At 37.6% G+C, this 14938-nt stretch overlaps 2 protein-coding genes across 6 annotated transcripts in view; one reads left to right on the top strand and one right to left on the bottom strand.

Moving 5' to 3' along the window:
- LOC116328960 (limbic system associated membrane protein) overlaps positions 1-14938 on the top strand; it is a 1233629-nt gene that overhangs the window by 581651 nt on the left and 637040 nt on the right. The window lies entirely within an intron of this gene.
- Positions 527-8164, bottom strand: LOC120443637. 5 transcript variants are annotated; one of them, XM_039622691.1, is made up of 9 exons: positions 7677-8164; positions 6848-6931; positions 4759-4824; positions 4272-4463; positions 2720-3765; positions 2548-2617; positions 1830-2004; positions 1543-1708; positions 527-1464 (listed from the first exon to the last, which is right to left on the bottom strand). In XM_039622691.1, exons 1-8 carry the CDS (start codon positions 7786-7788, stop codon positions 1543-1545), a joined length of 1911 nt encoding a protein of 636 aa, XP_039478625.1. In that variant the 5' UTR covers positions 7789-8164; the 3' UTR covers positions 527-1464. The 5 variants fall into 5 exon arrangements, with proteins under 5 accessions (XP_039478625.1, XP_039478624.1, XP_039478626.1 ...); XM_039622690.1 differs by having other exon boundaries at positions 4759-4884; XM_039622692.1 differs by lacking the exon at positions 7677-8164 and adding an exon at positions 7124-7402 and having other exon boundaries at positions 4759-4884.

The raw sequence follows: 14938 nt of genomic DNA on the forward strand, positions 1-14938 counted from the left end.
AGCAAAAAGGAAAGTTTTAAGCCTAATCTTGAAAGTAGAGATAGTGTCTGTCTCCCGAATCCAAACTGGAAGTTGGTTCCACAGAAGAGGGGCCTGAAAACTGAAGGCTCTGCCTCCCATTCTACACTGTTAGACTTTTCATCTCCACTTTACGGTAACATACTGGCGTCACTGTTGCCAGCGTTATACCGTGACGCCGTGTTACGGTAGCTTACCGTTCTGCAGGATGATACCGTTTTTTGCTGTTGTGGTATAATACTCTTGGACAAATTATGGTAACGCACCGTAGCTTTTTTTTACGGTATCTCACTGGCGTCACTGTCGCCAGTGAGATACCGTTATGTCGTTACGTCGTAAATTACGTCAACAAAGTAACATTATACTGTGATTAAGAAATTGGTATACTACCGTTTATTCACGGTATGTCACTGTAAGCCCGCTACAAGGTAATGAACTGCAATATATTTACCAGTAACTTACCGTTATCACGCATCATCAGTACCAAAAATATTCATCTCTGCTAGAGGATACCGTGTCCCAACAGGCGGTCATTTACTATTTAACACGTCGTAATTTACCGTAATTTAAGGAAACAGTAACATACTGTAAGAGACTGGAGGGTTAAAAAAAAAAAAAAAAAAAAAAAAAAAGTACCATTCAGTTATTTATAGTTATATAGAAACATATATATACCCACTATCGATCGAGTGATTGAGATAGATAGACACACACACACACACACAGACACACACAAACAATAATCCATGTGCTTCACACCACTTTTTATTTCTGTTCTGATTTTTCCCTGCTGAAATACACATTCCCACAATCAAAAACTGAAAAGAACTGAAAACATATTTTCATTGAGGAAGCTTTTTAATAAACCATGTAAGCCATTATTTTCTCAGATGGTTGTACAAACAAAAACGATATTATGTCATATCCATATCATGGCAGACAACATATGCTCAAGTGTTAGGTTCCTCAGTTATATTTTGTAGGGTCTTAAACCTACAATGTGAAGTGCCTTGGCAGTCATTTTGTTGGCACCATACAAATAAACTGAATTGTAATGAATATAATATCAAGCCCCACCTTTATATACACACTTTATCCAAAATACTGGCTCACACCACCAAATCAATGCACAAAACAGGGTCCACAAGGAAATGGATGAGCATGTGTGGTGTGAAAGAACTTGACTGACCTGCACTGAACCCTGATCTTGCTTTGTGGACTGAGTTCATTGATTTGTAGGGTGAGCCAATACATGTGACAATTAAAGTGTAAGTAGCTGAAATAATTTTCAACAAACGGGTAAAAGAAGGAAAAAAAAAAAATCAAAACTGTTGCACTCAAAAAAACCTATTGGACAGAGACAGCGTCTTGCAAGATGGCAAGAGAGCTTGTCTTCATTGTTGTTTGTCTTGTGTAAATGTCCAGAAAGCATGGGCCATGGATCATCTGTGGAGACACAGGTAACAACACATTGGTCACTTAAAATCATACAAGAAATTGACTAAAAATGGCAAAAACAGTTACCTAATTTGAAGTTTTCCACTCAAATTCAGTAAGCCGCTGGAGGAAAGTTGTGACATGAGGGTTAATGTGAACAACCTTTCGCTTCACAGTGGTCCCAGTCTTTCTGCTTGTCCCAACCTTGGAGGTACATTTTGTTCCCTCTTCAGGGTTTATCCTTACAAAAAACCTTAAAACATGCCATAATAAATAGTAACATACAATAACATTGAGTTGTGATTTGAAATAATGAGTTACTTAGGGATAATTTATTCATCATCTATCACTATTAGCTAACTGTTCAAACATACCTCTGAATTAGTTCCAATGTTGCACACGCTGACTCCTGGTATTCCAGGTTCAATACATAGAATGAACCAAAGAAGACTGACATCGCATCAGCAAAGGTGTTCTCTTTGTCCAGCTCAACAATTACACGTCCCTCTGCACTCACCATCCAGCAGGTGGTGGTCATTAAACTTTGTCCTTAAATGTATAGGGGCAACATGTTGTCATTATGCAACATAAAATAATTTCAATTCTTCACTTCTTCACACTGTCTAGATAGTCATAAAGCAAATAGCTACGTACAGTTAATTATTAATGGCCTTATGTACATAAGTCCGTTTTAAAATATTATAATTGTACATAATTGGGAATTATTCTGCACATTAAACACACCTAACAAAGAGTCAGCCCAATTAAATTACCGGAGATGAATCAACTGTATGGTTATTTTGGAGTTTATAGTTTGTCCTGCTGTTAAACTTTACAGTATTGACTTCCTTATTTCTGCTGTTGGTGTAGCTAGACTACCATGTTGATCAGTAATATGTAATGTGAAATTTGATATTGTTACTTTGCTGGGTTCACTGAGACACATGTCCGACAACCTTGGTTTATAAAGGAAATTACAGAAATTTGAGCTAACAAAACAGAGACTGGATACCTGTGTCCACGAAAAGCTCTTGTGCCAAACAGAAATTTTAATATGGTCTAATCAGCTCTATTTCATATATGACTGCTTACCAAGCATAATCAGCCTTGGAGTGATTGGCAGGTTGCTCTCTGCTTCAAGGGACATCCTGGTAGATGTTTCCTGCCAGAAAAAGGACCAAGACATTTTATGTAACAAAAAAAAAACCAAAAACAGGACAGCAAACAACAGCATTAAACCTACAGCTGTATGAAAAAAGCTCACATCTGCTAAGACAAAGAGGGAGTCTTCATCTTCCTTGTAATACTTCATCATGAGAAGTATGGCTGCTGTGCCAACCTTGTTGTTGGTCAAAACTCCCTCACTTTCTATCTGCTGGATGAGTGTCCTTATACCAAGGTTCCATTTGAGCTTCTGGCTGGAGAAATAGTTAATAATCCTTCTGCCTTTGGTTATGAGGGCCTGACCTAAGCGCTCACTGATATCGATGCCTGTGAGTTTGTGAAAGTGGTTCGAAAGACCTTTCCGAGTAAATAAGAATGGCCACTGCTCCTGAATTTCAGCTACTGAAAGTGAGGGACAACTGTTGATAAGTTGCCGCTGAGAAATATATGTGAGGCACATGAAGTCATCCACATCAGGTCTCTCCACAGCTCCAGGTCCTTCTGAATTAAAAATTGTTAACAAGATGTGCTTCTTTTCCTCTAAAGAAGCTGGCGTTTCCCCCTCAGGAAGGTCAACTGGCTGCCAATTTATACAACCATAGCTATCAACAAGGCATCTAACTTTTTTAGGTGAGGTTGCATTACTGTTGGGACTGCAGTCTTCCTCATTCCTGGTTCTCTTTGTTTGACGAAGTCTATGTGTTGTATTATCTCGATTAACATGTTCAACTCTAGATTTGATGCTTCTTAGTAGTGAATAATGTCCACAACCCAGTCTTTTCTCCTTGTCAGTAAAATCTGCAAATGTCTGAGGGTATCTGTTTACAATGATTTTAGCAACTTCTTCACAAGATGCACGTTTAGGGTTCCTGCAGTGAACTTGCATGGCCTCCACAACAATTCTGACCATACTTCTCCTGTCCTCTGGATGAGCTCTGTCTCCTCTTGTGATTGCATGCGACAGTCGGAGTGGAAATCTTTCCCAAGGAATCTGTAAGTGTGAGACCCAAGAGCTGGAGTAATGGTTGTACATAGTGGTGGACGTGGAGGAGGAGGGGTGAGGTGGATGGCTTGATGTTTCAGCTGATGCAGCAGGGCATGGCTCCAGAGTAATGGTGTCATTCAGGTTCTCTGGTCTGTTGCCATCTAAAAAAATAAATAAATAAATAAAGATCATTGGAAAAGCTACCTTAAAAAGCTACTATGTCAACAAATATGTCCTCACTAAAAGATGAACCCTTCATTTAGGATTGAGTAGTAACAGAAAGGCAGTTTTGGGGACCTTGTCTGAAGATGAAAAGAAGCAATCCCAGGACTGCAAAAGAAGTACAAACTCAAGGTCTTGCATTGAAAAGACCTTGAGTCAATATATTTGACAGTATGTCACAATTTCAAACCCTTAGTTGTACCACTACCAATGAAAGGTTAATGGTGTTAGATTTAGTGTCTACTTTTGTTTATGTTTTCCGTGTTAAGTATCTACCAGACAATGTGAGCCCCAAAACGCTCTTCAATATTATACTGTAAAAGTACATGTGTAGTATGGTGAAGAGAAAAAAAAAGCTAATCAAGCTAATCAGTGACATATGAGTCTATGAGTGACCTTCAAATCATAGACTCAAGTCTATGATTTGTACAGAACCTACACAAACCTTTAAATGCAAGAAGTAGTTTACGTATTTGAATTGGTGTGAGAAAGGGTTTGAGATCTTCCGCCTCCACAAACAAAAGGTCACTTTTTTGTTGTACGCCGATAACGTCCATCAGATGTTCTACAATGCAGATTATTTTCTCTCTGTCTATTGCCGGCAGGAGGCTTGTGAGTTCCTCTTCAATCTCCATCCCTGAAAAAGAATTAAGAGGAAACTGAATGGTGTAGGGAGACAACAAAAAGGCCTGCCATGTTATAAAGTGGTAGTGGGTAATAATCCATCAGACTGTCAGCATTTACACAAACACTTCTTTCTGTAGGGCAACGCAAGCAGTGAAGTCCAAGGTCAATGAGAAGTACTGAGTGATGCAACTCGAGCACAAAGTACAATCCAGAATCGTTAACAAGTATAACAGCTATCTTCCCAAACACCAAGCCATCATCAGTGTCATCTACAATGGAAACATAGCCTTTCACATACTTGGTACCTTTGTAGACAACTGCTGACACATCCAAAGTGGTCTGATTAGTGCAGCCGGCTTTTGCCACAGCTTCTTGAATGACAGCGTTGTAAAGATGATGATTATAATCACTTGCTTCTCCAATGATTTGAACTGTAGGTGGAAACAGTTGGCCCACTGAGAGGTAGGACTGCAGTAACTGATGCCGTTCTGTCAGAGTCTTGCATAAGTTGACAAAGTTGTGCACTGTTCTTGTACATGCTTTGAAATACGAGTGCTTGCTCTCAAACCTAAGGGTCCACAAACGAATGAGTGGTCCAAAGTGAAGGATAAGCTCTGCATAATGTAACAAATAGTGATGTTTAGCTTTTAAAGCTTTGTCAGGAAACCTACTGTGTCTCAGATGTATATAGTCCTCTATCAGTATCTTTAGGTAGGCAATGTCATTGTGACTTATCTTGGGGCACATACAAGATCAACAATGTCTCTAAGTTTAAGGCATAACTGCCAAACCTCACCATCCACAGGATGTTTTATCTTTTCACCAATGTACAGAGGCAGAAGTCGTAGAAGACACCAGTTCTGTGCTGCTGAACCCCCCAGCCTCTGCCCTGGTTTCACCTCACATGGCTTACTTAAAGCATCACTTCCCACGTGTTTGAACTGTACAATTGCTCTGTTTAACTGGTTGTATGTGAAATGCCCTTCCACTTGCACAAGGGTCTCAATATATAGCGACAAGTCACTGGAAACCACTCCTTCAAATAAATCATGGCCCAAACATGGAGGTAACCCAGAGCACACATGGAAGTACTTCAGTGAATTAAACACAGAGTCAAATTTAATGCCATTCACAACCGAGTGGTCACTTGTAGAGAGGACCTCAACACTGTCTTTATAGTTATCATCTGTTCTCTTTTGTCCAAGTGATAGTGGATCATTGATAAAGCTTTCCCTGTTGATTAAGCAGTATCTGCAAAAATGTTTGCTGCAGCTGAAATTCTCAGTGAAACCACCTATGCAGTGGGAACCCAGATTGTCTCCTAAGATGGCTATCAAAGCTGCCTTCATTATGGTTCCATCCTCTACCAGAACCCCTGTCTCTTCCATATCTTTAAGGTCTGCAATAAGACGGGAAAAAACTTTGTCATGGCCAAAAGTTTTGAAGTCAGTGTTCCTACAAAGCAGAACAAGTTGCATTGCATCAACAGAGGACCGGTTGTATGGCAAGATCTCACCTAGAGTCATGTACACTGCCAGGATTTTATGTTTCTTTTTGCCAGACCCTAATGGATTAACCACTTCAAATGCATCTTGGTAGAGAATGAGTGACAGAGATGATGGATAGTGCTGTAAAAGTGCATTATCCTTGACATTTTGACCATCTGACACATCCTCTAAAACCATGTCTGGTGATCGGCGTAGTTTTGACTGTTTGTACTGTTCCCGTATTGTGGGTTGTCTCAAGAGGGACTTCAGTGTTTCTTTAATTGGTACATACTGAAAATAACGCTGTTTGCCTGTACTGTCAGATCCTAAAAAAATTTGAGTGGGTTCCACATAACTGAAATTTTCTTTGAAAAATGTCTTCCTTGTTTTGTCAGATCTCAACACACCTTTATTGTACAGTGTTAAGAGATCATTCTGTGAAAGTTCCTGAATGATGTTATCCACTTCTGCCTGTGGAATATTAAATGCAGACAGTTTGTCAGACAGTTTTGCCAGAACATCGTGCACTGCACAGCTGTGAAGATCCTGAAATTCCTCTATGATGCACTGTATAGTGCTGGTTGGCAAGAGCATTTTAGCCTGCATTTTTAAATAAAATAAAGCCAATCGATCTAGAGATAAATCTTCATCAGTAGTATTGTGCTGTGAATCCCTGTCTTCTAATAGATTAACTGTGTCCTGTCCTTGTATTATGGCAATTTCACCAATTTCTTGTTGCCTTGACTGCTGAACTGTCTGCTTATGTTTTCGAGAAATATGGCTGGAAAATGATGTTCGGACACTGAAGTATTTAGAGCAACCTTCAAATGGACATAGTACTTTTTTCCCGTCTTTGATGTGAAATCTGAGATGGGCACAGAGAGTTGTGAAGTTTTGTGCAGCATACCCACATCCAGGAACTTGACAGCTGAGGTCACCAGTGAACTTACAGAACTCCTCCTCAGTGGTCTCCCTTCTGGTTCTGTGATTCCTATGCATATGTGAACGAAAGGCAGGAAATGTTCTGAACGTGGCAGGACAGTTCTCAGTTCCACAGGAAAACGTATAGTTAGCTACATGTTTGTGGCTTTTAACATGCAAACTGAACACTATAAATTTTCGTGCACGGAAGCCACAAAATTTACAAATAAACATAGTTGCAAAAACTTCAATGACAAATTACCTATCCAAAATGACATATGCAATGCAATGCAAAAAAAAAAAAAAAAAAAATTGGAAAAATAAGAGTATTGTCAGTGGGGACCAATTCCCAGTTTTGACACGATCAACATTATTCGCAAAAGGCTTCAATAAACAGAAAATGTGTGCCGACAAAAAGCACAGTAAAGACACGTGAGCAGTGCACGAAAATGAAAAAAATATTTGCGCTCGATGCTTGAATGAGTTTAGCCTGACTTAGTCAGCACCCCGCACCGTACAGGTAGTACAAGCACACCTGAAAACACTGACCATTTACCAGCTTTAAGCATGGTAAATGGGCGCAACCTCGTTAGTTCGCCGATTCACCTGTTGCAAACATCCATGTTTCTATCAAGTCTCATAAATTCATCGGCAACTATTACCTAACTAGTCTTTTGAGTCTCCACATTCATAGCTGTTGACATTTTGTCTTAGCATTTGAATGAAAATAACCTGGCACGGTAGCTGAAAAATCAAACCAAACAGCAATAAGAACGCATTTCTGACTTCTCTCGAATAAGTGAAAAAACACTTACCTTCAGACTGATTAGCTGGTGTCAATCCAACTTTAATGTTTCCCATGTCAGTCCGTTTTAGGGAAAAAGTGTTAAGTTTAGATGTTTCATTTACTTTGAGATACTCCCGCATTTATTGGATGAGAAATTTGGAGTCTAGCAGAGTTGTCACGAATAGTATACGATCTTCAGATATAATCCAATCAACCGTGCATTTAACCTGACTGAACTCCATCCAGTTACCTCTGACTACTTCTAAGTTGCACATCTTAACGGTCCGTAAATTGTCTCTGTTGTTCTTCCACCATCTCATCATCACTCTGTGCTGCAGCAAACTGGGACTGTGGCACAGAACAGTTGATGGTCATGTTGTTCTCCTGCTTTGCAGCTTTGTTTGAGTCTGAATCGCGTCTTAAACGTGCAAAACTAAGAAAAGCAGATCAATATTTTCTTCTTGTTGTTATTTAATGGTGGTTGGCAACCAGCGAAAGGAGCATTAGCCGCCTCGATCAATATCTTCTATTCGCCATTGTTGTTTTGAAAGTGTGCGCCATACGTCACGTTGTACGTCAGGTAAAGGTGTGGCTCTCCCATTGAGATGTGTAACAAGTGCTACACACACCTGTCGCATAACACGCTTTAAAAACGTAACATTCGCTTTAAAAACACAACCCAACGCGCTAAACATGAACAAACAAAAACACCCGTGTTACATTATCACGTATATCCAGGACATCTCTTCTGAACCAAGATGAAGTGGTGCTACAAGGAGAGTGCACTTTATAGCAGTCTGGCCTGCCACAAAATGCACCGCTAAAAATACAGTTTCTGCTTGTCCCAGAATTTATTATATTTGAGAGTGAAGTTGTAGGACTGATGCTGGTTAGTGGTGTAGGTTTCATGGATGTGACACCTGAACTTGTGTAAAATGACCACCAGAGCATATTCCGAGACTTCTGGTTAGTTCACTGTAGTTAGGCAGAGGTGTCTTAAAATTACCACCTTATACAGAAACAATGAAGTTCCAGTATTAAAAAAAAGAATAAGAAGAGAAAAAAGCTACACCCTGCTAAATGAAGTAACTTTTAAACATTACTCTAAATGTAACATATAGAAAGGAAATCAGTCTAAGTACGTTACCTAGTAAGTATACTACTAATGCTTCTTGGGGACTACATTGGCCCCTATTTTAGTATATAGAAGTATACTTGAAATTAACTTTTATATGTACTTTTTGTTCACTATAACTGTACTAGCATAATGTCCTTTCCAGTCTATAAGAGTATACTTGAAATATACTCTACTCTAACACAATACTAAACTTACAAGTATACTATTGATTTACTTTTTAGTTTATATTTGGCTTACTTCTGGTTGAAACATAGTAATTACAATCCAGTTGAAACATATTTTTCACATGTAACAAATCACTCCATTCCCCAGACAGTCAGATAATAGTTCCAACTATCAGAAGGCTTCCTTTGCAGAGAACTACACTCATAGTTCACGTACCAGAATTATATTGCAAACAGGTGAGAAAATGATTTGAGAGTTGAGGTTTATTAACTATTGACCCTTTTCACTCACGGTTTAAAAAATTTTTTTCATCCCACTTACTCTGTTCAAAAGGTAAAAGACATTACACAAGAATTTGTGACAAATTCTTGTTTGAAACATCAATTATTTGTTTCATAGTTGTTTTAATTTTACAGTTAAAGCACTGCAATGCTTGCTGGGTATTTCGTTGTACTTCTTAGTATACTTCAGTTATACTTCAAATACTTCAAATACTTCAAATAGTGTAGCTGCAACTTACTCAAGTTAAAATGATGCTGTATATTGTAGTTTACATGTGATACTACTCTCACAATGAATTGCATTTTATGGTAATACACTCTGAATGAGGATTTAGGTAATTACTCTTAGATCTACAGTGGAAAACAACAGAAATCCAGATGGTGTAATAGTATAATCTCAGTAACATCACCAATTGTTACATTTGCTGTATTTTACAGCTGTTTCCATGAGTACAGTGAGTTACCGTAAAAATAATGTAATCTCATGGAATTTTCCCACAATTACTTGCAAATTACAGTACTAAACTGCAAACATCCTTTAGAGTTTTTTACTGTTGATTTTGCAGTACTAAGCTATGGAAATTACTGCAAAGGCTAACAGTGTACTTTTAAATACTCTAGGAACAACAAGTAGGCCTGCAGTGCAAGAGCGAAGTGCTCTAATAGGGTGATATGGTACTACAAGGTCATTAAGATAAGATGATTATGATTAGCTGAATAAGCAACATTATTGTTGTACCATATAGCTTATAGCTTTTTTTCCTTGCTGCTGTTACAACCAAATTTCCCCTTGTTGGACAATTAAAGGATTATTCTATTCTATTCTATTCTATTCTATTCTTATGCATTTGAATGAAAGTCTCTGGCCAGTACATTCATTAATTTCCCATCTTCCATGCATTTAACATACACCCATACACGTTTAGTTCTAATATCTGAATCTGCAATTTTAACACAGTTTTTCCTTCATTCTGTAAAGATTGTCATGGAGTGTCATGAAATGCCAAACCCCATCTTGGTCAGGAAAACAGCATCGTTTTTGACAGTGTCACCCTTTTTTTGTTACACCAACCATATAAATCACTAAATGATTTTTTTCTTAGTCACTGAAGTCAATAAAAAGAGGTGAGTGTATCATGGGATTATAGGACTAAAGCTTTGCTTGCCTTAAGTATTTATTCAATAAAACATCCAGGTATTCAGTTTCTCTTAATCCTTCATTTAAACAGGTTCATCCAGTTGTGAATAATAACTGTGTCATGTGTGTGGATTTGTATATTAATGAATTCCTTAGACTGAAGAGTCTGTTGTGTGTTTGTGAAAGATGAATTGATTGGAAGATTAACAAAAGAGACCATTTTACTAAAACTAACAAAAGTACAGCTTGGTCTTTTGTCATTATCATTCTCCCTGTGCTTGTTTCATCCTTAATGGTGATTCCGTAGACTAAAGTAGTTTAATGAGTAGATGTGGCCTGTCATCTAAAGTGCTTTAGGTTGCCAGGAAGACCAATATCTAGTTGTTATGTCCAAGTGGCTCCTGAGTTATGTTGGCTTTGCTTCAGTTTGTCGAGATTGTGAACATGTCTTTGAGGAAATAGCTCTAAATTCAGCAGGATGTCCTATATTGCAAAGATTAAAGCCAAACGTAGAGATTAGTTTCATGTCCAATCTTTGCTGCTCATCTGTGTAAACATTTCATGTTGGAATTTGTTTGAAGTGTACTACCAGCTGTACAAACAGCTACATGATATGATTTCAAAAAATTATAAAATCTGGATTTAAGCTGCATCGAGAGTTTACCATGTGATTTCTGATCAAGATCTCCAAATGACAAGGTACAAAAGTTCCTAATTAAATGCAAGGTATATCTCGTTTACTCTACGTCTAATTCATAAAATACAACCTCTGTTCCTTGGAGCCAATGGAATCATTTTTACCACGCAAATTTGAACAAGAAGATGATTATAGATAATTACCTGATTAATAATGGAAGGATATGGAGGACATGATAACTATAGCCAAACATCTCTACAGTTTATGTACCATTCAAAAGTAGCTGATTTGAATTACACCCACATGCAAAACTCTCAGTCTCAGAGTGTTTTATTATTATTATGTACAACACAGCAGAAATGACGGGGTCTCTTCTTCTTCTTTTTTTTTTTAACCATCCAGTTGTCTGGGTGATATTCACTTGTATACAGTGTGAGTAGCACCTGTACTAACTGATTAGTGGTCAAAGAGGGTGTAGACTTTTACTTACTGGATCTGTCTGAAATTTGTCCGAAATAGACACACGGTGTCTGCAGTGTATAGTCCATGAAAACTGGACTCTGGTTTGCTGGTTGGCTTTGAGTTCACTTGGATTCTTCTCTGTGTGACAACAAATCAAACATCAGAAAAAAGCTACAAGTAGTGTGCCTAACTTATGATTATGGTGAATTGTGATTGAAATGTGTCCTTTTCAACTTATATATTCCCTAAAACGTAAAGAAAAAATATATAAACAAGGCTATAAAAATATAGTGATGTGGCTTTTCTAGGAAATACTCATGCCTGATCTCCCAAATTTGCATTAATAATTAGTGTTTTTTCTTTCTCTTTTGTTTTTAATGTTACATGATGCTATGACCTTTTGGCTCTCCATTCACTATTGGTATTCTTCTTGGCAACTGTGTATTTTTGGATTTGAGATTGTCATTGTTTATATCTCACATGTGAAATAAGATTCAAATGTCTAGACTGAGAAAATTCTGTACAAGTCATATTGCAAATCCGTTTTGTGGTTTCGATATAATTTGCAAAAATAACATTTCATGTATTGTTTTTATGCCTAAACTTTTTACAATCAATATAGAGTCATTTAAGGATTTGGGGAAATTGGATTTTTCTGTTGGCACTAAAGGTTTTTTGTTTTTTTGTGGGGGAGTGCTGCTTGATTAGTGATACCCAAAGAGCCCAAAGAGAAGAACTTCATTAATCGTACAAAGCTGTGTAACCTTTTTAATGCTATAAATCATTCTATGAAATATTTCTCTGTCATTAGACAAGGTGAACATTGATTTATATCCAATAACTGAGCACCTTACTGCACAGTAAATTGGTATGTTTAAAATGTTGAACATCTGATGGATCAACAAAGGAGGCATTAATTAGACCTGCTTAGATTGAGAAGATAATTACTGTGGACTTCAGTGGGTGATAGGGTCCATTTGCCAATTTGCCTCCCACACATAAATATTTCAAAAACAAATTAATGGGGTTTAAACACGGACGATTATGGTATGGTTTTTTCTCTCAACCAAAACACTTTGCTGAACTATTTGTTAGTGATGCCAAATCACTATTAATCACAGTTTATCTAATGTGTTGCAGAATTCTCTTTGTGTAATATTAGCCCAATGTCAATGGCGGTCAAAGCTGTTTGCTAACATAATGTGACACTGCTAACCTGAGAAATGTTATTGTTTGGCAATAATAGATTAACTGTGTAAGACACTGTAATGAGTAGAATATTTTTTCAATATCAGCTGAAAGACGACCATGTTTCTTCTGTTGAATGTGACTGTATATGATTAATTGGTATGATCCATGTGTAGTGGACTGTGAAATGTAGTGGCTCAGTGGATTGATTCAACATCTTCCTGAGTTTTAAAAGCTGTCAGTCAACAACCTGAGTTTCATCATCTGTCTGTTTCGGCAGCCTCCAAGCTGTCAGTCATTTCTCTCACACTTTGCCTCATGAGGCGTTAAGTTGTCTAATGCTAGGGATGACAGTTATACAGTAGCAATAATATTAGGTAGCTTTCAGCCCGAAGCTTTAAACTCACCTATGTACAACCTCTCGTCAAGTTTTAAACTGCAATAAGAAAATTCTACATACCCCTGCAGTATTCTCTCACACAGGTCTTCACATCACACCTCCTCATTTGGGATTTAACTATGGGAATACACTCACTACATCTGCAAACTAAATTAATATCAAACATATTTATCCAAGCAGTTCAGACTCACAACAACAAAGCTTCCACCAGCTCTTATTCCTTGCTATCAGCAGTGCAACTGACTGCTGCGTAAACAGCATGATTAATCTTGGTATTGTTTCCTCCACAGAGTAAATTAGTGTATAAACTGGAATATAAAATACAACAACATGAATAAAAATGCTTGTGTCTGCAGTAGGTGATCGAGCCCATAGAATAAAACTATACACAAATTTGCTTTTCTCTTAAAAAAAATTTTCAGAAGGTCTTAAATTAAGTGTGACGTGTGACCACATTTACGAAAGACTTTCCTGATGTTAATATTAAAAATACCGGCAACCGTCAGTGCTACTTGTTGGACTTGTAGTAGACACACCCATGGTATCAGTTTGAACATCGTCTGTTGCCTTGAACTCAAGTTATTGTATTCACTAGCTTTTCAGACACCTTGACCTCTGACCTTTGACTCTTGACTCTTCAGGTCACTCAGATTAAAACTCATTTGAAATTTTTTGTTGATGAACCTAGGAAGATCCTAGGTGACTTCCTTCTTGAGTTATTTGCTTCACAAGACTTTCATAAAACTTGACCTTTAGGTCAAAATGGGGGTGACGACAATACCCCGCTGAGGGGTAAAAACCAAATACCTACCCAACAAATGCGATGGCTAAATTTACTCAGATGGTCCCTACTTTTGAATCATCCCATTTCCTCATGCTTACCTTCCTGTTTCCTTGCAATTAATCTTTCATTCTTTTTTTTTTTTTGTCTTTCTTTATTTCATTTCGAACAATTAAAAATTCAGCAAGACAAACACAGGAAATGGACAACATAAAAAATGCCAACAAAAAAACAAAAGATGTTCATTTAAGGCTTAAAAATTGATTTACCTCTAGGCAAATAAACTATTGGGATTTCCTTGGCAGGTAAAACATTTGGTAACTTAATCATTAATAACATGTACTTACTGTTTTGAAAAGGTCACATGCTCTACCATGCATACAGGCATCTTGTAGGTACAGTACATAAATTGGGTTGGTGAACGTATGTGGTGCAGCAGGACAATGTTTTAATGTTGGGTCACATTTTATGCCTAAAAATATGAGTTTGGTTGGATAATAATTTCCCATTTTGCAAACTGTTGATTTAAATGTCCTCACAAAAGACAGCCTGGAGTGAATAATGTTAGTCATGTAACCTGGCTGATCTGACATTTCTGCTCATATCTAAGAGCCTCCAAGCAATCAAAGATTAATGAGCATATTAAACACCACTTTTGACACGAATCCCAGCAACACATGCTGACATTTTAGATGTCACTGAAACCTGAACTCCCTGTCATTCCTCACATAAGAGGTTCAGCTGTTAAGTCTGAAAAAATGTGTCAGGAGAATATAATGAAAGCATAAAAGACCTGTGGATAGAGAAGTGAATCCAAATACCCTGACTGGTTTGGACAAAATTTCAGCTTTTAGTCAAAGATGCCATGGGTGCTGCATCCTGCATGTCCTGCACTCAGTTTCTCACATGATGGATTATAATGAAATATGTACTCAGTGCAACCCCTATCAATCCAATGTCATGCTAACAGAAAGACTTAAAAAAAGAGATGAGCAGCACCAAAGCAAAACTAAAACATCAGGGGCATTACAACAAGCTGTAAATGGCTTAAAAGCTAAATACAGATTATGTGAAGCAGTATTAACAAAATGTTATTCCAA

This window comes from Oreochromis aureus, linkage group 14 (assembly GCF_013358895.1).
Source record: "Oreochromis aureus strain Israel breed Guangdong linkage group 14, ZZ_aureus, whole genome shotgun sequence".
NCBI lineage: Eukaryota > Metazoa > Chordata > Actinopteri > Cichliformes > Cichlidae > Oreochromis > Oreochromis aureus.

Bases quoted from the DNA above. Each gene is read 5' to 3' on its own strand.
- LOC120443637 (XM_039622690.1), bottom strand. From the start codon at position 7,788: ATGCGGGAGTATCTCAAAGTAAATGAAACATCTAAACTTAACACTTTT. The intron at 6,932-7,676 runs GTAAGTGTTTTT...ACATATGCATAG, and splicing joins ACCAGCTAATCAGTCTGAAG to GAATCACAGAACCAGAAGGG. The intron at 2,005-2,547 runs GTAAGCAGTCAT...TATACATTTAAG, and splicing joins TCCAAGGCTGATTATGCTTG to GACAAAGTTTAATGACCACC.